At 37.2% G+C, this 26958-nt stretch overlaps 4 protein-coding genes across 4 annotated transcripts in view; 1 reads left to right on the top strand and 3 right to left on the bottom strand.

The window, feature by feature from the left end:
- Window positions 1-546: 546 nt before the first annotated feature.
- LOC149709433 (uncharacterized) lies at window positions 547-5227 on the bottom strand. The gene is made up of 8 exons (XM_089864803.1): window positions 5088-5227; window positions 4658-4737; window positions 3606-3832; window positions 3022-3476; window positions 2569-2869; window positions 2109-2496; window positions 1387-2051; window positions 547-1316 (listed from the first exon to the last, which is right to left on the bottom strand). The coding sequence occupies exons 3-8, from the start codon at window positions 3823-3825 to the stop codon at window positions 826-828; spliced, it is 2520 nt and encodes an 839-aa protein (XP_089720929.1). The 5' UTR covers window positions 3826-3832; window positions 4658-4737; window positions 5088-5227; the 3' UTR covers window positions 547-825.
- Window positions 5228-5323: 96 nt separating this feature from the next.
- Window positions 5324-11364, top strand: LOC149709432 (uncharacterized). Its single transcript, XM_089864801.1, has 12 exons — window positions 5324-5434; window positions 6609-6728; window positions 6803-7031; window positions 7245-7558; window positions 7622-7673; window positions 7729-7782; window positions 8041-8195; window positions 8282-8528; window positions 8595-8815; window positions 8886-9849; window positions 10313-11099; window positions 11264-11364. Exons 2-12 carry the CDS (start codon window positions 6672-6674, stop codon window positions 11271-11273), a joined length of 3090 nt encoding a protein of 1029 aa, XP_089720927.1. The 5' UTR covers window positions 5324-5434; window positions 6609-6671; the 3' UTR covers window positions 11274-11364.
- Window positions 11365-11683: 319 nt separating this feature from the next.
- On the bottom strand, window positions 11684-20425 carry LOC149709431 (uncharacterized). The gene is made up of 10 exons (XM_089864802.1): window positions 18154-20425; window positions 17124-17797; window positions 16993-17055; window positions 16877-16926; window positions 15975-16017; window positions 15534-15583; window positions 14250-14550; window positions 13790-14177; window positions 13063-13730; window positions 11684-12996 (listed from the first exon to the last, which is right to left on the bottom strand). The coding sequence occupies exons 2-10, from the start codon at window positions 17788-17790 to the stop codon at window positions 12617-12619; spliced, it is 2610 nt and encodes an 869-aa protein (XP_089720928.1). The 5' UTR covers window positions 17791-17797; window positions 18154-20425; the 3' UTR covers window positions 11684-12616.
- Window positions 20426-20924: 499 nt separating this feature from the next.
- The window catches only part of Nos (Nitric oxide synthase), a 31751-nt gene continuing 25717 nt past the window's right edge, over window positions 20925-26958 (bottom strand). Inside the window, exons 12-27 of the mRNA XM_089864800.1 lie at window positions 26290-26484; window positions 26142-26230; window positions 25870-26014; window positions 25584-25688; window positions 24386-24453; window positions 24198-24326; window positions 23814-23988; window positions 23614-23749; window positions 23229-23307; window positions 22959-23152; window positions 22717-22886; window positions 22269-22567; window positions 22080-22207; window positions 21867-22015; window positions 21603-21797; window positions 20925-21354 (exon numbers count right to left, since the gene is read on the bottom strand). Coding sequence (XP_089720926.1) covers window positions 21232-21354; window positions 21603-21797; window positions 21867-22015; window positions 22080-22207; window positions 22269-22567; window positions 22717-22886; window positions 22959-23152; window positions 23229-23307; window positions 23614-23749; window positions 23814-23988; window positions 24198-24326; window positions 24386-24453; window positions 25584-25688; window positions 25870-26014; window positions 26142-26230; window positions 26290-26484 — 2379 coding nt within the window. The 3' untranslated portion in view covers window positions 20925-21231. The remainder of the gene's footprint in view (window positions 21355-21602; window positions 21798-21866; window positions 22016-22079; window positions 22208-22268; window positions 22568-22716; window positions 22887-22958; window positions 23153-23228; window positions 23308-23613; window positions 23750-23813; window positions 23989-24197; window positions 24327-24385; window positions 24454-25583; window positions 25689-25869; window positions 26015-26141; window positions 26231-26289; window positions 26485-26958) is intronic.

The raw sequence follows: 26958 nt of genomic DNA, 5'->3' as shown, positions 1-26958 counted from the left end.
AGATGTACGGGAGATCGGCTAGGGTTAGGAGAAACATCTAGCCTCCCAAGGCAGGGCTTCCACCATAGGTTCACGCAACTGCGGCTTTTCTTATCATTTAATGTGAATCAATCGTGTTATATATACGAAATTTACAAAAATCATGAAAACGGTGTTCGTTAGAATCAAGTCGAACGTTAACAATAGCTATGTTTAAAATGACTTTATGAATAACGCTACTTAAAACAAGATAACTAGAATTAAGGTAAATCAATGACGATTAAAATAATGTAAATTATATTTATTTAATTATTTAAGAAAAACCTCTTAATTGGGTAGAACACCTTCGTCTCGACTCGGAGAGGTTTATTTTGGTTTCCCAGCTTGTCTACCTCTCCGAGTCATGTCTCTGCGTGTCTGTGAACGTGTTCGCAGTTGTCAAATCGGAGCAAACGTGTTCGCGATATCCGGACCGCGTTCGCAGTTCACAGAAAGCAATATTGGCAATTACTTCCGATTAAAATAAAATAAATTATATTTATTTAATTATTTAAGAAAAACGTAAGTGGGTAGAAAACCTAAGTCTCGACTCTGAGAGGTTTATTTTGGATTCACAGCTTGTTTTGAAATAGAAATGTATGCAGCAAAATTATAGGTATTTCTTAGTTTTAATATGGAAGCGTAAATAGATACAAAATATAGTTAACATGGCGTGCGTAACTTTCAATAATATTATTCACACAGAACCTGAGATTAATTTTATTTGGAAATAATATTTAGGCTAATCTTTGGTTCAAGATATGGAATTATAATTCTAGTGACGAAGAAAATGTCTCTTTCAAAGTCTTACTTGAAAAAACCAAGAATTCTTGTCTGATATGTAACTTGGGTACGTCGCGGAGGAGGTGGTGGCTTAATTGCATTAGCCTTTGAGAAATGATTTCTCTCCTTTTGTAACCCGTTAAGTTGACCTTCCACGGCCTTCCTTATGTAAGCTCCGTTTAGTTCCATCGAAAATAATTTCTTTTGCAAGTCCCTAATCATTTGGGGCGTGAAAATAAGTTTCGGATCCTTCGCGGTCTTGAGACTCCGTTCGATGATTTTGCATTGCTGTTCGTATTCTTGCATGATGCGCTTCAAATGTTCTACTTGTTTCTGGTTCGTAGGGTCCAACGCGCTCTTCTGTTTCTCAACGACCAGTAAATGTTGCAAATAATCCATAGTGGCGTCGTTATGCATAATAATAGCGTTGGCTCCCAGGAAATGCGCGATTTGAGCGCTGGCATTGGTTATAATATCTTGTTCCTTCATGAGCTTCGCTTGTCTTTCTTTGCATTCTTTAAATATGAAAAGAACATTACGTTAAAAACAATTTTATGTTGAAACCCATATGAACATTAATTGTACCTTTCAAAGCCTGAATTTGCTGTTGCTTTGCTTGTTCCTTGTCAGTTATCTCCTTTTCGATATTTGAATCAATCTTCTTTCCGGTTTTCTCGACGTTCTTGTAGTAAATATGCATATGTTTCTCGTAACCGCATTTGCACTTGACACACTGAGCGGTCCCGTTCATAGCGGCGCAATTTCGCAGAGCTTCAGTATTGGTTCTTTCCTTCTCAACGTTTTGCAAATAGCATGGGTCATGGCAAACCGTGGTGTAATCGCTGACAGTTCTATCAGACAATGTGCGCACGGTGACGCAACCTTCAGATGTGCAGACAGTTCGGGGTTCATTGAAGTAGACTGGTTCCAAATCGACGTAGTCGTAGTACAAGGCTTCGTTCAATTTCTTAATATCGTCACCAGCCGCTTTGATCCTGCGTTCCTGATCCTTTGCCAAATCAATATTTGTTTGAATTATCAAAGATATATCGCACAATGGTCGGGCTAGTAGGAGAACTATTTGTTTGGCTTCGTAAAGCGAAATTGTGTCATCGATGGTGTGAGGACTTAAACTAATAATGTATTCCATTAGACGTTGGCATTCCTCAACAGATTTGTCCCAACTCTCGGCAAAATTCTTCTTCTCTTTATCGTTGAATGAAACGTTGCTTTTCAAAGCCACCAAAAACCTAAAACCATCGATAGAAATAAATAACCAGTAAAATAAACACCAAAAGTTCACTTACCTAAAGGCTTCGTTGTCTAAACAATAAATAGTATTAAGGTCCAATTTGATCTCGACGTGGGGCGGAGTTTTGGCAGTTTTCTCCAGCATATCTCTCAGAGATGGTAGTGTGTCACCTGGTCGATAAAAGGTGCTCCTTGCGTTGGTGAACAGGAAGATGATATTGTGACTGGCACTTTTGTGCAAATGGGCTAACAACTCTTGAATGCAGAAGCGGAACAGGACGGTCAGACGAGCGTTGTTGGGTTTCAGTAGGATCAAGATTCCGTTTAAAACGGAGAAGTTGCTAATGTGGGAAATGATTTTCTTGAAGTTTGCCGTGTCTTGATCAATTCCGCCCGTGTCACCGATGCCAGGTGTATCAATTAATCGAACGGTAATATCACCAACTTTTAATTTTTAAATAGACAACTTTGAATTTAATTTTGAAAGAAAAAATAGTTTTCTATCATTTGGTTTACCTTCAAATTCGTAATTTCGACAACCTTGAGTTTGAGAACTCCCGGGTTTTCCGCTTTCGTTAGGGTCAGTGCCAAATTTGATGTGTCTTTCCTTGTAGTCTGAATCCGTCACTGTAAAAGTTGTTGGGATCAAAGAGATCAGATCTCGTTGTTCGGCCTCGTCGAGACTCGAATACGTCAAGTAATTGGCGAAAGAGTTAATGAAGGTGGATTTTCCAACTCCAGTCTCTCCCAGTATGAGAATATTGCATTCGTTGTTGATGGTATTGTTGTTCGCTCGAAGTCGACCGATTCTAGGTCCCTGGAAAAACATTAATGGTTATATATTTGCTTATTCACATACCGCCATTTCTCACGACAGCCGTGGAATTCAAACAATTTAACAGTGTTCAACTACTGTCACAATTACTTGAAAGTTTCCGCAGTTACCTTTGAAGCACATGAACGACTTACCTGCCTAACAGGCGATTCATAAGTCATATTTCTACCACTTTGTTCATAGCTCGAGTTGTTAGAGGCTCCATAACTTTCATAGCCAAAACGATCATTATCATCATCTTCGTAAAACTCATTGTCTTGAAAATAATCGTTATCGCGTGTTGGCCTCATATGACGTCGACCCTGTCCATAATTGGTGTGTCTAGTTGGACTTTCTTCGACCTCATAGGGGTCACGATAGGGTTTGTACTGATACTGTTCGTTTTGTCTAGATGGACTTTTTTCGAAGCGAGAAACGGTTTTGGCGACAGGAGGAATGTTTTCGACCTCATAGGCACCGTGATAAGGTTTGTACCGAAACTCTTCGTTCTCTTTATTCGGACTTCTTTTGAATGGAGGAATGTATGGGTTGATTTTTTTACGGCTTGCCACTGAACCAAAGTATGAACCGTTTTCAGAAGCGCTTGAAACTGAAACGAAATGTATCATTGTATTAGTTCTAAGGCTCTCGGCCATTCCGCGAATGCTCAAAATCTTGTTGCAGCATAAACGACACCAGAATTATACAACAACCCGAGAGCTAATCTAAAGTTTCTTACTCGATTCGTTTAGGTCCAAATCGTTGGTATCTTTATCTACATTTTTGGCATAATCCAGCAATCGTCTAGCTTGAATCGGTTTCAGAACAGAAATATCGGCTGGCGTAAGGTATTTCAAATCATCATCGCTTTCAACACCGAGGTCTTTGAACATTTCCAGCAGTTTATCCATTTCGCTTGGCTTCAACGATGGAAGAGCTTTACGCACTGTTCTTTCCATCTTTGATCTGAAAAATAACATACATTGTAATCGATCTATTTTATTTTCAATATGATTAAAATTGTCCCTAAACTCTTATAAATAAGCCTGATAAAAAGTAACGTTACAACAATAAGTATGACTACCAGTTAAATTTGTGATGAAGGTATCTTTCATGGAACGATTTCTGCCGACCAACTTATTTGCCAATAAACACTAGCCTTGGTAGAAGCATAAGTTCATAAGATATGTTCCCTAAGTTCACTTGCCATGAAGTGGTGTAGGTCACAGATTCTCGTAAAGCGACACAAAGACAGAGTGACTAAATAGGAAGATGGACTGCAAAACCGAGTGTAGTCAATTTTATCTTGTCGTTCTCGAACTAGCTCGAGTTGTAGGTCTCTAGCATTACGAAGAATAGAAGTGTCATAGTTATGGACCATTTCTTATAAACTTATGTTAGATGCAATCAACCAATGTTGAGGCAGAGCCATTAGATATAAACACTAGGAAAATTGCAGTTTGAAACACCCATAAAAAGGATCTTTACATTTCTGCCCGCCATTTTTAAAGATGGCGTTGGATTGTAAAAACATTTTTTAGAGCGTGCCTACTACTTAAGGGTAACGTCCCTGCAAAATTTCCGCCTTGTAAGTAAAGCGGTTTGGGCTGGGCGTTGATTATCAGTTAGTCAGTCAGGACTTTGAATTAAATAGATTGTTACAAGGAAAGTGTCATACATATGGGTTTGTGTTACGTATAGTATAAGTAATTAGGTTCATCTTTAAAACTGAACGAGTTACGGAATATATAAATTAATTCATATGGAAAAAATGAAAAAATTAACACTTACGTCTTTTTTGTGCTGAAAAGCTCGTAAAATTGTTGAGCGTAGCTAAACAAATAAAATACGGTGGCTTGTATCCACGCTATCTGTCAAAAATAAAACCAAAAGTTAAAACTATACGATCGCATTAAATTAATATTTTTGTACCGAAGTTGGTAGTTACTCTTAACATATAATTTTAACCAATTAATTATTTATAAGTACTTCGAAATATAAATTAATTTAAATAATTAAGTTTAATATCGTTAGAAGAAAGGAGTTAAATTTTGTCACTAAACTATAATTAACTACAAAAATTTATTCTAGGACTCCAATATTTATTTTTAAAAAAAAGTATTTAATTAAATCAAATTAAACGAATTATTAATTAATATAATTTAATAAAAAATAAATATTTATTTTAAAACATAGTAAGAAATTGAAAAAGATTTCATACCTTCAATATCCGTGCTCAATCATGCAGCTCTAGAAAGGCAAATAATTTTTAGGCGTACAACCAGAGAGATTATAAATAATACGAAAGTAAAACTATCAGATCGTAGAACGAAAGCTGGAGGGTTTTTTCCCGTCGCTTTGCCGTACAAATATCACGAGAACTTTTACATTGTAAAGTCCAATTATTGACGAATCAGCCTTGAGCTTATCAAAAGTAAAACTTAAAGCGCCCTTTGATGTAATTCGGAGGAAATTAAACACAGCCAATAGAACCTTTATATGAGGGTGGACCGTGCAAGTTAAGCATTTGAAAATTGTGTTGTCTGCAAACAGACGCCAGACTAAAAGGTAGCTATCTCAAATTTTTTTAACAAATGCTTTTATAATATGTAATTAGAATTAATTATTATTTTTTTAATAAATGAAATAATAATAATTATTTATTCTAACTTGAATGATAAGAATTTCGTTTAATTAACTACGGTAAACATACTTGGTCTAATTAATTATCAATTCAATTAAAAAAATGTATTTATCCGCACAAAGTCAATTAAAGGGATAGTTGTAGCTTGAAAGAGAAAAGCTTGATCCTGTAGTAGCTTAATTGTGGGTTGCTATCAATTTAAAGGGACTGTAAAGTAGGATTCGGCAGGTGAACGACCGGATTAAGCAATTTTGCACCCGGGGGCCGAGATAATACGCGCCCCCTTAAGCCGGAAAAAAGGGGAACAGCAAATGTTGCTGGGAGGGGAATAGTTTAAATCAACGCGCCCCCAACAAGCCCGTTGGCCAGTGCCCCCTAGCCCCCCCCCCCACCTTAATCCGGCCCTGGGTGGCTACCGTGGCTTAGTTTAAATTATTTGAAATACGTCATAGGCACGTGACCGAGTTTGATCGTTTTATCTTGAAGGAGAGAGGAATGGAGTGGAAACCCCCATACCTATAGCGTTGCCTCCGTGCCCCCAAATTGTACCGGACGAAACTGTAAAGAACGTTCCCTCTGTCTTAAAAATAGATGCTAGCTCTCTAAGTGTCCAGTCCCACTGTTCCACTCCAAGCGTAGTCTTTCGATTTTGGCGTCACGTGGTGACTGTAACCTATTTCAAATCATTTTCCCTCACCCGCCAATTCCTTCATTACAATCCCTTTAACATATCGATGTTATCTCGGAGTTAGATAAAATATTAAAAAACACGTCAAAAATTGTTCAAGGGGAAGTATCACGTGAAAAACGTCTTGTTCGACTTTTTTCGTTTTGTTTTCGTACGGTTCAAAGTCCACTGCCATGTCGATCAGAGTTTCTGTTTTGTGATTTTTCAGTGAACTTTTTTAATATGTTTATGTAGTTTCCAATTTTCATTTTACATGGAGCAATTTTATCGTAGTAGTAAGAAAAGCTTCAGTTAAAGTGTATTACACCACAGAGCATAGGCAGAGTTATATTTCGAAAGCTAATATAGCCTTATCAAAAACGAAGCCGTAGATCCAAAGTGGCTTTATTTCATAAATTAATTAATTTTAGTTTTGTTCTACTTGGAAAAGCACTTCGAATCAAATTAGCTCGATAAAAACAAGCTAATCTGTGATGCAAAAATCCCTTGAAAAAATGTTTCCAACTTGCAAAAACTTTCACGGAAAAGATGTAAGACAATTTTGATAAATATACTTCGTAAATTTCAAATTTGAATACACTGTAATAAGCTTTATCTTATATAGATAAATCCACCTCTGACAGTTAAGAAGATCTTAGAGAAATGCTTGCCCAACTTAAGCAACAGCAACCGCTATGTCATCATAGACCAATTGCAATTGCAGGGAGTTAAAACTGCCGAGCAAATGTCGCGATTAACCGAGGTCATGCTATATGAAACATCGCTTTCAACTGTAGATCGCAGACGTTTGGTGGAGTACACCCAACTGCTATTCAAAGACAAACCAGCAAGTGGTAATAAAAGTTTGAATTATAGAACACAAGTTTAGAGACCAAAGCACCTAAAAATCCAAGCATGGATCTTACAAATCCTTTAAGGGCTGGGAAAAACCAGCATTTTGGCAACACAAAAAAACACGATGTTTTTAGTAGCACTTGGCAGATCAAAGCCATTCTTCACGCCATTTTAACTTACTGATTTTACGATGGTAATTCTACCACATTTAGAAACACCCGTTTATAAGGGTTACGAATTGACTGAAAACCCGGATCACGATAAATCACCACCAGAATTCGAGGAATTTGTACAAAGCAGAGCGAAAAAAGATATTCCATCATTGCATTGTTGTAGTTACGGCACTACGGATCATATTAGTCATCAAGATACAAAGGACTACGTGTCGACTTACAACCCTTACAAATACGACGACAAATCCAGCACCAATTACGCTCTCCGATACCATGAGTCCGAAAACGATACTAAAATGGATACTGAACCAACGGTAGAAGATACCATTGTAACGCATGGACAAGGATACAAGGTAAAACTCATTACGCCATTAAACGAGTTTAACATTATGTTAATTCACTTTTGAAATCGTTAGAAAAATCCACCTGCTTTCTCACTAACTACATTAGCTGACAGTCCTTTGAAAGGCAAGTATAAATATTTGTTTCAACATGCAAATGTTTAAATATTACAATTTTTTAGGCAAACAGCGTGAAAGTTACAAACTCCGGAATAGTCCGGATAGCCCTATGAAAGGTTTGTTAATTCTATGATTATGAAAAACATCACAAATAACATAACAACAATAAGCCTGACACTCGATGATATACGTAAATAAAGATGTGTTTCCCAGTAAAACACTATTTTCACCATCCATAACTAGCTTTCGTGGAACCATTTGAGTTGTTCCGGACTTGGTATTTAATGAAATAACAGGGAAACACACCTTATCTTCTTAGCATTACGCCAATAAAAAGTTCATATATTATTTTATTACCATATTTCACTGTTCAGCATTGAACAGACCATCGTCCTTTGAAACTAATGTTGAACGTTTTGAAACCATCTTGAAACGTTCAGAAGAATCTACTGACACGGAAGAACAAGACGATGGATATGATGAACCAAAACCAAAGAATATTGAAACTCCCATTGTTGTTAATCCCAAGGCTAGTTATGAAAAAAAAACCTAAATGCATTTTCGTACCTTACTTATATCAAATTATTAAAATGAATTAAAATTTTGTTAATTCAGGATAAGCATATGTCGGAACTAAAACGATGCGTCGAATCAGTTTTTCCAAACTTGAGCGTGGCTGAACAATGCGAGGTTTTAAGAGCGATTGCCGATCTCGGTGTTGAAGAACTTGGCGATTTGGAATTAGTGAAAGAGTCTGATTTAAACAAAATACTTAAACCTATTCAAGTCAGGAAACTCCTGAAATACGCCCGGGAAAATAAGGAATCAGTCTCAAATACCGTGACGCAAAATACGGACGAAAGTCAGTCGCATAGAACTTTCTCAATGTTGTTCTGTACAAACTTACTAAGTTAGCGTTTTTTTGTAGATTTACTTTTAAATTTGGACGTTAAACCAGACGAAAAAGCGTTAGGACTTGCCACTAAGAAGCCCCAAAACGAATCCAATGCACTTTATTCCGATATTCTTAAAACTTCACCGAAGGGTTCCGGAGTGAAGTCAACCACCGAAGTTAGCGGAGCAGTTTCTAGGGATACAAGAAGTGCTGGACATAGTTACGAATTCAAATCCGAACCTATTCGCATAAAGGTTTGTTTGATCTGTCTTTAATTTATGTTATCCTACGAGTTTAAGTGACAATTGTTCGTTTTTATCGCAGAAAATCCATTGCGATCCTAAACAAGTAAACATCCTTATATTGGGCGAAACTGGTGTTGGTAAGTCAACCCTGATAAACGCCTTCGCCAACTACATCAAGTACAGTAGCCTAGAAGAAGCGGAAAGGGCTCCGGATCTCTGTTGCCTCATTCCGACCAGGTTCGCCGTAACTGATCTAGATTATTCGGAACGCCTCGTTAGATTTGGCAGCGATCCCAACGAAAGCGGTGGCAAAGCAGGGTCTTCGCAAACGCAATCTTGCAGGGATTACGACTTCGAAGTCGGACAAACTAAAATACGTCTCATAGACACTCCAGGCATCGGGGACACGTCGGGTGTCGACCAGGACGCGATAAATTTCAAGAGGATCATCGACCACATCCAGCAGTACTCGCATCTCAACGCCATATTGATCTTGCTTAAACCAAACAACGCCAGACTTACAGTCCTCTTCCGTTTTTGCATCCAAGAATTGTTGAATCACTTGCATAAAAAGGCCAGTAAAAACATTGTTTTCTTGTTCACCAACGCCAGGAGTACCTTCTTTCGACCAGGTGATTCGTTGCCGGCTTTGCGCAGCCTTTTGAAGGACAACCAACGACACTACACTGATTTCGAGGTCAAATTGGAGAAAGATACGATTTACTGCGTTGATAACGAACCCTTTCGTTTTCTGGTCGCCTTGATGAATAAGGTCAGGTTTACGGCCAAGGAGAAAGAAAATTTCGTTACTAGTTGGATCAATTCTTCCGTGGAATGCAAACGATTGATCAGCTACGTGACGAAGTTGACACCGCATATCATTGAAGAAACCGCATCGTTGTACGAAGTCAAGTTGATCGCGTCCCTGCTTACTCGACCGTTATGCGATTGTTCGTTGTTGATACATAGAAATCAGCAAGAATTTTTGGCCATGGAGAAGAGAATCAATTCTGCCGGAAACAATCGAGTTCTTTTGCATAAAGGTACGCGTGTTGCAGCGAAATTAACGCCAAAAGTTCATAAATAAAAACAAAAAGTATACCTCGTGCATTGGCTGTAGACGCTAGGCAAAATGAGAAGGAAACGACCCTTACCTACACGAACTAACAAATCAATCGAAGAAGAGGTTTTGGTAGGTCAAAAACACTAATTCTTGGCACTTGACTACTGTATTGAGCCTATTCACGCATCTTCCCTGTGCTACGGTCGTGAAGGTAGTCATACACAGAAGGGGGGTCCCCACTATTCTGAGAGGTAAAGGGGGTTTCATATAAAACAGGCGAGATCAAACTTCAATGAAGTATACTTATATTGGTTTTAATCAATGAACTTTTGGTAAGGCTAAATTTCTTAAGGAAGATTTGTTTCCATGTTATAAATGTTAAACTATTTCAGTGAGTGTCAAACTTTTTTTGTATTTCAATTCTTTCGACTTCTATTTTACAGAAGCATACTTCAATTTTCTCGATTGTAAAATCGACTATTATGATACACCAATAACAGTGTGTTTAAACGTTAGATGCGTCAACACGTCCCTTACAGTTGATCCGATCTTGTGTCAATACAGCACCGTCTGCTACGACCCGGCCTTCCAAAAGCCTCGTACTGAAAGGTCGAACAACCGATTGCACTTGGAATGCCGAACTCACGGCGGAACGAAATATTGCGAGAACTGCGGTTGTCGTTTTGACGAACACGCCGAAATTTACTACGAAAATCGGGTGTATTTGGAAAAGAAAAAATTAGTGGACGCAACGATGGGTTTGACTAGGGACCGAGAACACGAAGAAATTGCCAAATACTTGAGTTCATTGGATAAAAAAGTAAAAGAAGAAACTGATGAACTGTACACCATTGTCATCGCCATGGCAAAGTTGTCCTTCTTCATGAGGATCAACGCCATTACCGTACAAAGCGACGATGTCATGGAACGTATAGATCATTTGATTGAAGTTGAAAAGCTGAAAAATGTACATCGAACTTTCGGCAACGACGCCAAAAGCAGAATCAATCATCTGGAATGGTTAAAGGATCGTTATCAAAGATATTTGGAGGATTGGCACTTTAAGTATGCCGGAGAAGCGCATCGCATTTTCACACCCGAGAAAATGCAGGAAGTTGTTGAGGATTTGTACGCCATGAAACATTACGGGACATATATTAAGAAGGCCGTTCAAGGACAGTTGAGCGCTATGGAACTGAAGAGAAGCTCAAAGAAATGGACCATAGAAACGTAAGTGCTTCGAAATTGTTCATCGTCGTTTACGCTTTTAAATGACAGCGACAACTTTACAGAGTCTTTGGCTTAATGACATTTCATGTCACAATTATATTTTAGCTTGTTACCTGTAATCTTTTGATGAAACTAATGATTTCACTTCTTTGGTTTTCTTTTAGGCGATTGTAGATGAAGAAACTGCAATACTATGATCAATATATATTTTGTATAACCTAAAGAATGTTGTGTACTTCCCAAATAAACTATTCAATTTACCGAAGGCTTCGAATTGTTACTTTCTATGCGTACAAACTCAAATACCTTTCGTTTTTCCAAATTATCCAATACTGAATTATGTCTACTATAACTAAAAGTAATCTAATATAAACTGTTCTGAGGTTGCTATATGCGACATTTTCCGTCTTAAACATCATATGAGGTTTTTATCTACCTCATCTCTTATTTTTAATGCCTTTGGTTTTAGATATACTCACCTCAAGTTGAAGTTAAACTTTAGGTTACATAACATTCTATCTTAAGAGAACGGCCTTTTCTAAATGTAAAAGGAATTAGGTATTAAAATTAAAATAACTGATCTCTCATTACAAAATAACTGCATTTAATTAGTCTTAACAACGTTGAGTACTGTGCCGCTATTGGCTTAGTGGCTTAATTGAATTCTCACTGGAAGAAGTTACAAGATGGTCCAAGGGCTGGTCTCATAATAGTAGCCACATCGTACCGTACTTAACAGGCGTACAGAACATTTCTGTGAATAACCCCTCGATGCGCTACCTATAAGTGTGCTAAAATGATTGCCCGAAATCCTAACTTAAATTTATTTACTTCAGTTATAATTAGTGCGACACAAATAGAGAACTTGAGTGAATACCCACACAATGCGCAGCCTTTAACAGTGTTAAAACGATTACCAGTAACGCATTCCTAACTTTTAATTGAAGTACAGAAAATTACGGTGATTAGCCCCTCGATGCCCTAACCTAAAAAAATAATTACCCGTAATCCTTACTTCCATAAATTTACTTACGCTTTAATTGCAATATCACGGGGGTATCTTTAGATACCACAAGCTAGTATATTTACTTCCTTTTGCTTTTAAAATTATTTTTGATTTCTGGAGAAATACACGTAACTTCTGCCAGCTTCTGGGATCGTAATAATTTCGTTTTAGTAATATTATTTGAGGCTTGACGTCATTAGAAACAATATTTTAGGGGGATACACTATTGTGTTTCAGAAATGGTTTTTATTAGTTGTAAGATTTTTTTAATAGTATCTTAGGGAGGTCAACTATAATGGGAGCCAGGTGAGCCGTGTAAAATTAATACTAAGGCCCTGCCCTGGGCCATCTCGTTATGTGAGAAATTTAGTGAAAAAATGTTGGTTTTTTTTAAACATTACGGGAGGGTGTGGGTTCTTATCTAGGATTGCCCACCGACCCTCTAGAATAATAAAAAACATGTCATTGTAGGATATTCCGAGGGAGAATTTCATGAAATTATTTCTGTCCTTTAGTCCTCCGTTAGTAATCCTTCCACAGCCTGTCTTATGTAAGATCCGTTTAGTTCCAAGGAAAATATCTTCTTTTTCAAGTCCCTAATCATTTGGGGTGTGAAAATAAGTTTCGGATCCTTCGTGGTCTCGAGACTCTGTTCGATGGTTTTGCATTGCTGTTCGTATTCTTGCTTGATGCGTTTCAAATGGTCCACTCTTTTCTGGTTCGAAGAATCCAGAGCACTTTCCTGTTTCTCGAGTAAATGTTCCAAATAATCCATTGTGGCGTCGTTATGCAAGATGATAGCGTTGGCCCATAGGAAATGCGCGATTTGAGCGCTGGCATTGGTTATAGTATCTTGTTCCTTCATTAGCTTCGCTTGTCTCTCTTGGAATCCTTTAAATATGAAAAGAACATAACGTTAAAAACTATTTTATGTTGAAACCCATATGAACATTGTACCCTTCAAAGTCTGCATTAGCTGTTTCGTGAGCTGTTCCTTTTCAGTTATTTCCTTTTCTATACATAAATTTTTCACTTTTACGATTTTCTCGACGAGCTTGTAGTATATACGCATATGTTTCTCGTAATTGCATCTGCACTTGACACAGTGACCGGCCCCGTTCATAACTTCGCACTTTCGTAGAGCTTCATTTATGGTTGTATCTTTCTCAACGGTTCGCAAATAGCATGGATCATGGCAAACCCTGGTGTAATCGCTAACAGTTCTGTCAGACAATGTGCGCACGGTGACGCAACCTTCAGATGTACAGACAGTTCTGGGTGCATCTACGGGGACTGGTTCAAAATCGACGTAGTCGTAGTACAAAGCTTCGTTCAATTTCTCGATATCGTCACGAACCTCTTTGATCCTGCGTTCCTGATTCTTGGCCAAATCAATATTATTTTGAATTTCGAAGGATATATTGCACAAGGGTCGGGCTAGTAGGAGAACTATTTGTTTGGCTTCGTAGAGCGAAATTGTATCATCGATGGTGTGTGGACTTAAACCAATAATGTACTCCATAAGACGTTGGCATTCCTTAGCAGATATATTCCAGCTCACTGCAGCAAAATACTTCCTTTCCTCATAGTCGAATGAAACCTTGCTTTTCAAAGCCACCAAAAACCTAAAATCATCGATAGTAGTAAATTATTATGCGCAAAGAAACACCAAAAGTTCACTTACCTAAAGGCTTCGTTATCTAAACAATAGATAGTATTATGGTTTAATTTGATCTCGACGTGGGGCGGAGTTTTGGCAGTTTTCTCCAACATAACTCTCAGAGATGGTAGTGTGTCACCTGGTCGATAAAACGTGCCCCTCGCGTTGGTGAACAGGAAGATGATATTGTGACTGGCACTTTTGTGCAAATGGGCTAACAACTCTTGAATGCAGAAACGGAACAGAACGGAGAGACGAGCGTTGTTGGGTTTCAGTAGGATCAAGATTCCGTTTAAAACCGAGAAGTTACTAATGTGGGAAATTATTTTCTTTAAATTTTCCGTATCCTGATCAATTCCGCGTGTGTCACCGATGCCAGGTGTATCGATTAATCGAACGGTAATATCACCAACTTTAAATTAAAAATAGGCAAGGTTAAATTTAATTTTGAAAAAAAAATATAGTTTTCTTTCATTTGGTTTACCTTCAAATTCGTAGTTTCGACAACCTTGAGTTTGAGAACTTCCGGGTTTTTCGCTTTCGTTAAGGTCAGTGCCAAACTTAATGTGTCTTTCCTTGTAGTCTTGATCCGTCATCGTAAAGGCTGTTGGGATCAAACAGATCAGATCTTGTTTTTCGGCCTCGTCGAGACTCGAGTACTTGAAGTAATTAGCGAAAGACTTAATGAAGGTGGACTTTCCTACTCCAGTTTCTCCCAGAATGAGAATATTGCGTTCGTTGTTGATGGTATTGTTGCTCGCTCGAAGTCGGATGTTTCTATGTCCCTAGAAAAGGCTACTTGTTACAAAAATTCAGAATTCAAGTTTATTGAAAAGAAATTTTCTTATTCCGATGCCTTAATTATCTAAGATGAACATGATATGAACAAAGAACGTCCCAGTTCCTAAGATATCTAGGTAACGAGCGTGAAAATTATAACTGATCACTACCCTCAGCGTGAATCTTTTTTTTCTTTTCTTTTTTTTGAGTGATATTTTGACCGATGGCTCATACTCTTACAAAAATGACCAGTCCCTTTTAGCTAGTGGAACGTTTTTACTTTTTGCCGGACAGGAATCAAAAACTACAATTCCTCATAACAGTCGTCGATAGTGGTTGTAAGCATCTCGTATAGAGAACTCTTGTTCAAACGTTTCATACAATCAGTTTTTGGAAATATTATTTTTCAATCCTAGTAGTGTACTAAAGACAAGCATACCATAGCGGTAGTGTCCCGTATAATTGTCGTGAATGAGAATTAGTTTAAGCTGCAGGCGGACAGTCTAGTCCTCTACATATCCCATTTAGACATAAGTAATTAAGAGGTTTCACGCACTTATTACTCGTGAAATGTGACGAGTGTTGACATCGTGGAAATGAAAACTATTTAGGTTTATAGGGACTCCTTAGTTCCAAGGGATGCTGCTTTAATGTGTAACGAAACCATTATTGAAGATTGACAAAAGAAGTCACTGAAATGGGATTCACTTTATTATCAAATTAAAACTAAATAATCGTCAGATTTTTCATGAATTCAACATTCTGTTTTTCAAAGCAAAAATGTTAAAACTCCATCGTAAGTCCATATGCACAAACTTAAGATTATTTTTTAAATTGATTTTATTAAAATTGTTTTCTATAGTTTTGAATCCAGCTTGTAGCGAATTTAATTTTTCAGGATATTGTTAAAGATTTGCTAGTTAGTTCGAAAAATGAAAATTTTAAAATTAATGCAAGGACAAGTAAAGGTATTTATAAATATTCCTACTTTTCCGGATCGTTCGCCGATGTTCTGGTTGTTCGACGATACATTCGTATCTAAAATGAAGCGACGCTAGGTTTATCAACAAGTTGATTCGAGGATTGATGTAATTTTAGAAGCGGCAATGGAGAACGGTTAGTATTTATTTCAGTCCGACTCATAGCCCAGCATAGAGCGCCTCCCTGCAACGCGTAACGAATTAAGTTTAAATGATCTTATTGGCTCACTTAAACTACGGTTTGATGACGTTGCTGACGGGGACGGCGAAAAATACGTAATTCCTTTTTACCTCTGTCGCTATGATCCACCGCCTCTTCTTTCACCCCCATGCCCCTCGTCCCGGGGAAGGGGTTCGGGACCTTGACTGTTCTCCAATCCTACTTCTAAAATTACATCTATCCCTGGTTGATTAAATTGAACTATGGTTATATTTTAGCATTATCTTACAGCAAGAATTGGTATTGCCAGTTTTGTAATTAATCGTAGCGTTCTAAAAAGATAACGGTAATTTAAAATTAGTCTTCACAAAGAGGTCGCTAGTATCTCCAAAATCCACAGATTGTAAAACTTTTTCCTGGTAAGTTGTCAACTCGCATGGAGGAAAAATAGGAAGGAGAAAGAAATCAAAGAACGCCGCTGTTCTACCCATCCACAAGGCAAGGCCACAAGGGCCCACCCACGAGTGCGAGGAGAGAATTCTCGCGAACAATCGAGTGCGCTATAAGTTTCGTTTTGTCACGTGACTACATTTCAACGGGCCCATCCTCCCGTCGTGGGAGGTTGGCAACAAGATCCTGGTAGAGCCTTTTCTTCTCCTTTCTATTTTTCCTCGAAGCGTACTTGATAAGATAATGAAGGGTGAGATATATGAATACGCATCAGAAGCGCATTACATAGGGTTATTTTACATCTGGTCCTATATTATTGAAAGTAGCGTTTTAAGTGCACCTAAACGTTTATGAAAATTGAGTCACTAATTTATTATTCAAAATGGGCAGTTTTCTAAGTTACTTGAAAATAAATCATATATAATGAATAGAAAGTCTAGTTTTTCTCAGGTTCCAGACCATTCCATTAATTCCAGAAGAGAAGCACATCACAGCTGGGGGTTAGACAATTTCCCTCGCGCCAAGAAGCACCGCTCCCGCGTAGAGTGAACTCGGGTTCATTGTGACCTTGTCTCTTGGCGATAAGGAAATAACCTGAGAGGGGGTGGGGCGTCCCACCTCTGTGATGTTGGTTTCTCTTCAAGTAATTAATGGAATGGTCTATTGTTAAAAATTTGCTGGCTTTTCCGAAATGGAAAATTTAAAATGAAGGAAGATGCGCATATTTTAAAATATTCCTACTTTTCCGGCTCGTTCTCCAGTGTTGACGATCATCGCCTCTAGATGCAGATCTAAAATGTTCCGTGATATAGTTGATTAAATTAAAGTCATGCTAATTATACTTTGGAGCATCTTACTCTGAACAAAGAGAATAGATGAGTTTTGTTCCTTCATTAGTTTCGCTTGTCTCTCTTTGCATTCTTTAATTATGAAAAGAAAATCACGTTAAAAATAATTTTAAGGTTAAAAACCCTTTAGAACGTTGCACCTTTCAAAGTCATCATTAGCTGTTTCTTGGTCTGTTCCTTGTCAGTTATTTCCCTTTCTATGTTTGAATCTATCTTCTTTACAGTTTTCAAGACGTTCTTGTGGTAAATAAGCATGTGTTTCTCGTAACTGCATTTGCACTTAACACAGTGATTTGTCCCGTTCATTACGGCGCAATTTCGTACAGCTCCCATGTTGGTTCTTTCACTCTCACAGTTTTGCAAATAGCATGGATCCTGGCAAACCGTGTTGTACTCACAGTGAATTCTATCAGACAATGAGCGCAAGGTGACGCAACTTGTAGATGTACAAACAAGTCGGGGTTCATTGAAGAAGACTGGTTCAAAATCGACGTAATCGTAGTACAAGGCTTCTTTCAATTTCTTGATATCGTCATCAGCCGCTTTGATCCTGCGTTCCATATCCTTTGCCAAATCAATATTAGTTTGAATTCGGGAAACATTTAAATCGATGGTATCTTTGTCAACATTTTTGGCATAATGAAGCAATCTTGTAGCTTGGATCGGTTTCAGGAATGAAATATGGGTTGGCAACAGAAACTTTAAATCCTCCTCGACTCTAATACCTAATTCTTCGAACCTTTCCATAAGTTGCTTCAATTCTTTCGGATTCAACGATGGAACTGCTTTGACCAATATTTTCTCCATCTTTCATCTATACAATAATTTTTTAAACACTATATAAATTAGCCCTTAATGGCTTAATTCATATTTCTCGTAAATAGGAGCCTCCCTGTACCGGATAAGCGAGAGACACCATGATGGTTTATCGTGATCTCCATCGGGTTAAATGGGAGACCACAATAGACCAATACTCTCCTTTATGTTTTAAGTTGAAACTTTGAATCCGAGAAATTTAATTTCAAGTCCTTAATATTTATTTTGAATGCTCAAGTTGATCGAGTACAAGGCCCTCTTTGCTGATAACAAGAAATTTAACTTTCGGCACAAATTTCTAATCACCTTAACCTAAATCTTCGCATTAAAATTAGGCACGGAAAATGTTGGTACCTTTTTATTTCATACGTTTTGGTGAACACCACTCGATTCTTCAGAAGCCATTAAAAATGCCGTGGAATCCAATCGAAATTGAAACGCAATGCAATATGTCGAAAAGACGATGAAAAATAGAACCGTCCGGACTCTAACCTCAAAGCAGCAAAAGATAAGCTATCAACTGTACCTGTTTTGTTTTTAAGACGTAAAGTCACGTGTTCTTAAAAGAAGGCTAACGTTTATTATCAACTTTCTAAAAGTTTTGATATTTTCAAATACCTGTTAGTCCTTGTTTCGCCAAGGATTGAGTATAAATGCAGTTTTAAAAATTAGAAATTAATATGGGTATTGCAATTTGAAACTAAGTTTAATCGATATGAGAAATTTTGTTTTAAATCCGTAGCTCATATATTTGTTGTTACCAGGGATCCATGTAATTTTAAAAGCAGGAATAGTGAACGTTTAGCCTTTACTTCAGTCCGATTCATAACCCAGTATTGAGCCCCTCCCTCCAACACGTAACAAAAATTTTAAACTATCTTATTGGCTCACTTAAACTACTTTTTGATGACGTTGCTGACGGGGACGGCAAAAAATATGTGGTTCCTTTTTACCTCTGTCGTTATGACCCTCCCGCCTCTTCTTTCATACCCCCCCCCCCGTCCCGGGGAAGGGGATTCCGGATTTTGACGCGCGCCCAGATTTGTCTGTTCTCCATTCCTACTTCTAAAATTCCATGGATCCCTGCTGTAACAAAAGGAAAAAAGAACGGCTATAAACTTGATATTTTTGAATTTTTGTCACAGAAAGGCAAACGATACTAAGGTGGTTATCGAGTAGAGCTCTGATTGGTCATACTTTCTGTAATTTCTATTTGCTTAACTCACCTCCAGTTATTTAAAAATTCATACGTTCTCGGTACTGGAGCTGTTACCGATGGCTGAATAAATTGCTAATAAGAATTAAAATGCAGTATTTTATTAATTTTTAATTAATTTAACCAGAATTAAATTGGATCTCAATCAAGAACACCGTGACAATAGTTAGGTCCGCCGAGCACAGAAGTTTAAGTAACTGCTACTCAGAAGTAAAATAATAATAATCACATCAGCCTTCTAAATTTTTAAAACGAGTTATAGATTTATTATACGACGGAGACTTATAAAGTTATATACTTATGGTAAAATACTTAGGCCTTAATACAACAACACTAATAATATATCTCGTTGAACTTCAAGGTGCGCGAGCGTCTTGACTTTTCAAATCACTTTAAATTCGACCATTAACAAAATATACTTAATTCAATTATCTTAAACACGAATTACAAACCAAGAGTTGATAAAAGTTTATACACGTCCTTTTAAACATGCTGCTCAATTTAAATACTCTGAAAAAGCAATATATTTCAGTGACATTCTGTTTTTCTATCATCTCTTGGTATTAATTATTTTACAAAACAAATTATTTTCATTTCAAATTAACAAACAACACATGTTCAAAACATCTCCTTTCGTTTAAAAGTAAACTTTACTTGAAAGGGATATAGAATGCGTTATGTTGGGGCCGTGTCAAGAACTATATTTCGAAGTAGTAGTGTTACTATTTCCTGGAGTAGTGATTAGGCTACATCACGTGAACGACTCGTCAGATAGATTCAACGAAAATCCTGATACCCATTCCCATAGCGCTGATAACCCTACGATATTCACGCATGCCCAGTAGAGCTCTATTTTTCATATAGGCCCCGCCCCTACGCAACACATTGTACATCCCTTTAAAGACAAAATAGTTCTCATAAAATCTCGAAGAAACGTTTTTTCTAAGGAGTACTTGAACTATTTTTGGAATTTACTCCTTGAGATAAATTAGATACTTCTTGCTACTCGAGTTATTTCAAAAATAATTAAACCTAAATCGTTGAAATTCAAATGTTTCTTCGAGATTTTATTAAGAATAAAACTACATTAAGGATTGAAACGTTGTTAGTATATTCACACTAAGTGGGCTGTAGGACTAATTTTACTACGAAGTATAAGAAATTACAATTTACATTACGAGATAAAATGTTAAGTATTTTAGTATTTACACTCTGAATCGGAAATAACGTTATTAAGGATATCCGAACCGCAGTTTCTCTCAGTTTCCCGGAAATACACAGCTATATTAGTTTGTAAGAGAAAAATTAAGTGTTTTGTAGCACTAAACGTTGTTCAAAATTCGACACCTCCCTATTGTCAAAAGCAAATAGAAAGTGAGGGTAAGTAGAGAGCTCAGGGTCGTGTGATATTTACCACCCCCCCCCCGTTCAACGCGTAGGGAAAACTCGCCTACGAACGCACATAAACAGAATAGCGCTCCGATTGCCTCAATAGACGATTATTTTTGTCGTAGGGAAGAACAACATAAAGTAATATTGAACTAGAGCGCTGATTGGTCGAGCAAAGAAGTTAGGGATAAAGTTTGAAATCAAGACCGAGTACGTGGCTATCATCATACTGGACACTATACAAAAGCCTTTCATCCGATAGAGAATTAATTTCAGTTACATCTTCACATTTACCTTTGGTATCTTATTTCATATGCAACATCTCGTACCTACTTTGCAACTGATAACGCTTTTGATAAACCGTGTAAGCATGATAAATAGGGGCCGCCCCATTCCGAATTACCGCGTTCGTGGCACCTACTTCTTTCATACATTTACCGATATCTCTAATCACGTGACCACATTTTCCAGGCTGTGGTCCCTTTATTTTCAACCCACGCCATCCCCCTGTTGAGGAAAATTGGTATTAAAAGCTTGGTAGAGTCTCGTCAGCTTGTTGTTTTCCTCCGTGATTAGTAATCCTTGAACATTTACCAGCTGGTAAGAAATCATTCAATGAAACGACATACATCAACTGAGGATTGGATATCCTTAATGGTTTAAAGTCTAATCATAGATGGCGTAATCGTTTTTGATTTGAATTTCTTTAAAAGTTTGGAAATAATTAAGTAAAGCTTACCTAGAGCTAGATGTTTGTTATTAAGCCTACACTATATTAATTTAAGTCGATTTTGGGTACGGAGAGGGTGGATCGTTGCGTTTGTTGGTTAATTATCCATACTGGACGTGTTCTCGTTGTGTTTTTGTTGAGCTTGAATGCGAACTTTCCTCGTTTTTTCCGCCGTTCGAAGCGTGATGCCGAAAATATCGTCGTGAAATCTGTTTTGTTCCTACAAAGAAACGTAAATTCAATTGCGTCCAGCCAGCCGTAAAGGATCGAACTAATATTTATGCAGCTCTATGGAGCGCAAAAGTAAAAGTTATTTCTAAGTAAGGTTTGTTCACATGATAAAATTATGCTTAAACACGGGTCATGGGAACGCTAAAAGCATATATTAATAGGGGTTGCTACTACGAAAGCTAGTACACCTTCCTTTATGCATATCATACTTATCGATGTTATGTTACAACTGCTTACCTTCATTGTGTAGAGATATCGTTCTGCATCCGTTATGGATAGATTTCCGTGTTTCTGGAAAATTTCTATTAAGGTTTTAGATACGCAATCCGCCATGGTTACGTCACCGCACACGTAAAAGTGACCGTTATTCGTAACGATGTAATTATATAAAGACTGGGAAGTTTGTTCCCACATTATGTCCTGGACGTAGCACTGCAATTTAAAATCATGCAATGAAGTGTACTGTTCTCACAAATTCGACAAAGGCTTCGTGAATCGTACCTTTGGTTTATTTGATTGTCTAGAAAATGCTACGTAATGTTTTGTGATAACGCCTTCCTGCATCATGATTTCAATCTCGTCTCTGTGCAATTCGACTGTTGAAGTTCGACAACCGAAGTACAAAAGCATCGGTCCAAATTGAACCCCGTCTATTTTGAAGAAGAAAAAAAAATACTTTAATTTTGATTTATCTGAAGTGCAGTTAAAACGTACCATATTTTAATTTCTTCATGTCAAAGGCCCTCTGTTGCCAAAAGCCCCTAAAGGGTGCGATACCAGTTCCTGGTCCAACCATGATCACCGGAACTGATGGATTGTCTGGCAGACTAAACGAAGGGTCACTGAAAAACGGTTTCGGAAAGTTTTAATCGAGTACCATAAATTTCTATTAACAGTTCATACCTTCGAATAAAACATGGCGCTGGTTCACCGACATTTAAACTCGCGAGATAGTTGGAACACACTCCGTAATGAACGGGACCTTCTCCACCTTTCGTTCTGTAGGTGACAATAGCGACGGTAGCGTGAACTTCGTTTGGGAAAGCATCTGGGGAGGAACTGATGCTGTAAAATCTGGCTTGGACGGTAGGAAGGTTGATCAGAAGGAACGCCGGGTCCAAATCAACTGTCGTGAATTCTTCGAGAACTTCCAACAAGTTTGGATAGTTGTGCGCTTTCCATTCTTCGTACATTTGCATTTGCTGTACGAGATTAACCGATAATAAATATAACACACTACAGCTAGGCTTTTTGAACAACTCTTAAACTAAATTGAACTGGAGCTCGATTTCCATACTTATGGAACATAACTTATAAACTTATGGTTCAAGTGGGAAGGCAGTAGATTTACCGTTGAAAGCGCTAAAAGCTGCTTCTTGTCCTTTTCACTCTTGGCATAATGCACCATTAGAGACAATAACTTCTGGCTGGGTGGTGTCGTGATGTCCAAGTACCTGGTCAGGGCCGTTCGTAATGAACAAGGTGGTATGCGCTCTTGCGTCGTCCATATTGTTTTAACACCTAATTTAACCGAAGTTAATTAGCCATGGATCATCTAATTATCTAGGGCTTACATAAAAATGTTTCATTTACCATCTAATGTTTGTTTATATGATTTGCTTTGCGCCTCGATGATGCAATCGCTGTCAGGACACATTTTCTTCAATCTTTCAAGAAGTCGATTGACCAGTTGAACCCTATTAGCCGGGAATATGGCCAAGTGGTCTCCGGGAACGAAATTGAATCCGGTGTAGTTCGTGCTGAATTCGAATAGCATCGTCCTTCGACTGAAAAGCGAGCGAAAGGTTATTCAAATTCTGTATCAACTAACTTAATGGTAGATGGGATCATCATTTGACTTACTGTTCTTCAGTTGGATGGAGACCGGTTGATCTGATTAGTTTACAAGGTTTAACGTCTCGGTGTGACATTCTCGAAAGTTCTGTGTTTGTGCATAATTAAAGATTATTCTGTAACTTAAGGCCTTTTCAGATGATACAATTTTTGACTCAAATAGAGAGACGCTAAAAAGTACGTGATCAGTGATCAATTTTTAATTTGGTAATTCAACTTGTCCAATCCTTGATCACACGACCCAAATAGTTTACTCAACTCAAGTTGACCAATCTAGTTGAGTCAAAAACTTGTATTTAATTGTCACAATAACTATTGTAGTTCTATTTTTAAGCTCATCTATAGCAAGCAAATATGCCACTAACATGAAAAATACAAGAGTGTTTATCATTACCTTCATAGACATCAACTTCTCGGTCAGATGGGACAATTCGAACTTTATCGGGCGCCCATTCCACGGCACCCTTCAAGGAATCTTTCATTTCTTTGATATTTACATCATCGTCGATACAAAATACATCCAACGATGCCTGCAACCAATATTATAGTTACACAACCTTTCAAGTAATTATAACTGCTGGTACAATTCAGTACTTGAAAAACTGAGGAGGCCCATTCCCGGAACGAATGTTCTTGACCGCATAACTCATCTCCCAGTCCAATGTCCGAGATGCGTTCACCACCAAGATCCCCGAGTAAACTGTCTACAAAATGACCGAACGCGCAGAAATTCGGATAGGCACTTGAACCCAATGCGAACACAGCGTACCTGCAAACAATTTCAGCATAAGTAAATAAATAACAATAAGTGTGACACTTTCCATAGTTCCCTGTAATGCTAAATAGAATCTGCTCTAATTCTGTCCCGCTACGCTTTTTGAATACCTTAGGCCTATTGGTTCTGCCTCATCAAGAAGTGATTGCTTCTACCAAAGTCAGTTTTGATTGGTGAATAACAAGTTTGTTGTTGTAACTGACCTAATACTACTCATGGGACCGATACCGGTATCTTCTGAATTGGAGGTCGAACTGGACCGGGTCAGTTGCTTAGACATTCTTTTACCTTCAGAGGACATGCTGTTAATCCGAACAAATGATGTGGAAATCCTAAAAGTGAAAATAAAGTTTAATTCTTAACTTAAATAACACGGGATTCGAAGACTTACGACATGTTACTGAGATCAGGTGTCGTTTCACCGGTGATTCTGATCGCTTGTAATGCACGTGCAAACGACTGCAATGAAAAGTAAATATGATTGTGAAAATTCGAATAGCGAAACGATGTTTTGGGCTACCGCTTTTACTATGTTTAATACAAGGGTAAAATTTACTTCTTCAATATTTTTATTGATTAAATATAGTTTATTTTAACTAAAAAAAATTGAAATAAATATTAAACGGTAATTATTAATTTCAAAACTTTAACTTATAAAAATGATTTAAATTAATGGCAATTGCAGTTATCAATTAAATACAGCGTCTTATATTTTTAAATATGTATAAATTGACTGTCTTGAAAATTATCAAAATCCCAATTAAAGAGGTCGTCCTAAATATTTTTTTTATTTTCTTTAATTGAATTAGCATCTTAAATAATGACTTAAATGGAATAAAGTTTTAATCTACATTATTAGCAAGGTACTAGCAATTAAATTTACTAACTGGATTATTTCAATATTCATTCTAACATCGTTATGTTCTTTAAAACAATCCCACTCATAAAAATATGAGAATAAATGAAATATAAATAACACGTTTTATCGATTATGCTAATATTGCAAAGCAAATATACTAAATATTTACGTGTTCTTTGTAAATATCCTCCTACTCATACTTGGCGAAAATAACAAGGACCGGAAAGTAAAGTACTTGAAAATTTCGTGACTAGAACACTTAATTTGTATAGCTTGTCGTTGTGGTCCCAATTTTTTTTATTTACTTGTAACGCTTGTCCCTGAAGTGGATCCATCGCTAATATATTTTCAGTTACATTCGAAATACATTACGGTAGTATTCAAGTACTTAGAGACAATAGAGATGGGTAAAATATATAGGGTTTGACTCGTAAAGAATAGATTTGTTTGTGTGTCACGTCAGATTGTAAGATTGTTACGTGAAAAAAACTTTTCCGTCCGAGACAACAATCAAGAAATCAAGAATAGAAAGTTTTAACTCCTTTAACTTTTTTCTTTTTAAAATTTGATCAGAAGTTAAAGAACATTTTTCTGTGAAGTATAAGACTCGGCGCATAATGATTTGAGGAAATTATTTTAAATTCTATTTCAGGCTGTAAACTTGATTAACAATGAGCTTTGTTTTCTGTTAACCGCGCTTGAACTTGAGTACAGAAGTTTCATATCTTACCTCTCCTTTTTCGGGTGGGTCACCGTTTCCAAATGTACTCGTCACAACTAACAGTAGAGATTCGTGTTCCAAGTCACTGATATTATAATCTGCCATGCATATCACCTATAAATATATTTTTTTGCAAAAAGGAACGTGTAAAAACCAGATCCAATATAGAATTGGATACACTATGATCTCATGATAAAGTTGAATAATGTTCTGAGGTCTTACAATGGCTCTTGTTGAAGACAAGCTAATTATAATTGCGGTAACTTAAGTAGAAAGATTGAATAATTTATCTTACCTGTACATTAAAGGCGTAGGAAAAAATATTGCCTAATATGTTAGCAAAATCTTCGGAATGTCCGGTTTCAGTTGCAAAAAGAATTGTCGCTTTGATCCTCTTCGATAAGGCTTTTCCAAATAAGTTGGATGTGAACTTAACAGCTCTGAAAATTGAGATGCAAAAACATATCACCAAGATGGTTTGTTAAAATTAATACAGAGGTCACAATCAAGCTATGACTTCGCAAATCTGAAGAGAACCAACAAAAATGTAGATTTGAATATCCTTACTTGACGATGTCTTTGAAACGCAGTTTTCTAGGCGACGGTCTCGATTCGTCCTTGTCTTTTTCCCAAACATGCGTTTTCCAAGCACCTTCCTACAATTAATTCCACAATAATTAACTTTAATCACAGGTCTTTAATTTAAGTCAATTACCTGATATTCGTAACTGGGTTTCAAATGGTAATAGGCCAACTCCTGATGAAATATCCACATCAGGCTGCCACTGACCGGTGGGATATGCCAAACCCAATCAGCTGGACACCCGCCTCTAACGCGTTGTTCTGTCTCCCAATGTCTTTTGAAACTGTCCGCTAGTGTGTGGTGATCAACAATGGTCACGTTGGCTTTCTAGAGAATAATTAAAAACATACTGAAACTCGAGAATACACTTGTTATTTGAAAACCTTAATCTGATCTGGCCACACTTTCGGTATTCGAATGAAAAAATACGGGACCTTTATTTATAACGAATTGGATCAGGTCACACTAAAACCAGCCAGCCAGCCAGCACGGGTTTAAACAATACTTTTACTACTCTAATGCGCTCGCAAAAGTTAAAAAAAAGCATAAAAATTTGTTCAAATCAGTAGTTTTTTGGTTTAAAAAGTAATTATCACAAATCTACATCTTTATTACTTCAAGTGAGAGACTTCTGAATCTGTTATCATTAACTTTTTAACTAAATTACTTTAAAGACATTTGTTTTAAAATGTGTTAAAGTTTATGGAAGTTCTAACCATAAACAATTCAATAAGGTGGCCCAATAAGTTTATAGGTAAACACGCAGTCCTATACTCGGTTAATTACAGTAAACATAAGGTA

The sequence above is a fragment of the Phalangium opilio genome, unplaced genomic scaffold, assembly GCF_054372755.1.
Source record: "Phalangium opilio isolate 3A_F unplaced genomic scaffold, DU_Popi_V2 ptg000013l_1, whole genome shotgun sequence".
Taxonomy (NCBI): domain Eukaryota; kingdom Metazoa; phylum Arthropoda; class Arachnida; order Opiliones; family Phalangiidae; genus Phalangium; species Phalangium opilio.
Note: the sequence above shows the minus strand (reverse complement) of the source record. Positions and strands in the feature narration are given on the sequence as shown.

What these genes read in the sequence shown, in the direction of transcription:
- LOC149709433 (XM_089864803.1), bottom strand. Translation starts at nt 3,825, where the DNA reads ATGGAAAGAACAGTGCGTAAAGCTCTTCCATCGTTGAAGCCAAGCGAA. An exon ending in TTTGGACCTAAACGAATCGA is followed by an intron (nt 3,477 to 3,605) that starts GTAAGAAACTTT and finishes ATTTCGTTTCAG; the next exon opens with TTTCAAGCGCTTCTGAAAAC. An exon ending in ATGAATCGCCTGTTAGGCAG is followed by an intron (nt 2,870 to 3,021) that starts GTAAGTCGTTCA and finishes ATGTTTTTCCAG; the next exon opens with GGACCTAGAATCGGTCGACT.
- LOC149709432 (XM_089864801.1), top strand. Translation starts at nt 6,672, where the DNA reads ATGCAAAAATCCCTTGAAAAAATGTTTCCAACTTGCAAAAACTTTCAC. An exon ending in TCCGGATAGCCCTATGAAAG is followed by an intron (nt 7,783 to 8,040) that starts GTTTGTTAATTC and finishes TTCACTGTTCAG; the next exon opens with CATTGAACAGACCATCGTCC. An exon ending in GACGCAAAATACGGACGAAA is followed by an intron (nt 8,529 to 8,594) that starts GTCAGTCGCATA and finishes GTTTTTTTGTAG; the next exon opens with ATTTACTTTTAAATTTGGAC.
- LOC149709431 (XM_089864802.1), bottom strand. Translation starts at nt 17,790, where the DNA reads ATGGAGAAAATATTGGTCAAAGCAGTTCCATCGTTGAATCCGAAAGAA. An exon ending in CTGGAGAACGAGCCGGAAAA is followed by an intron (nt 16,018 to 16,876) that starts GTAGGAATATTT and finishes TTATCTTTTTAG; the next exon opens with AACGCTACGATTAATTACAA. An exon ending in TTAGATAACGAAGCCTTTAG is followed by an intron (nt 13,731 to 13,789) that starts GTAAGTGAACTT and finishes CGATGATTTTAG; the next exon opens with GTTTTTGGTGGCTTTGAAAA.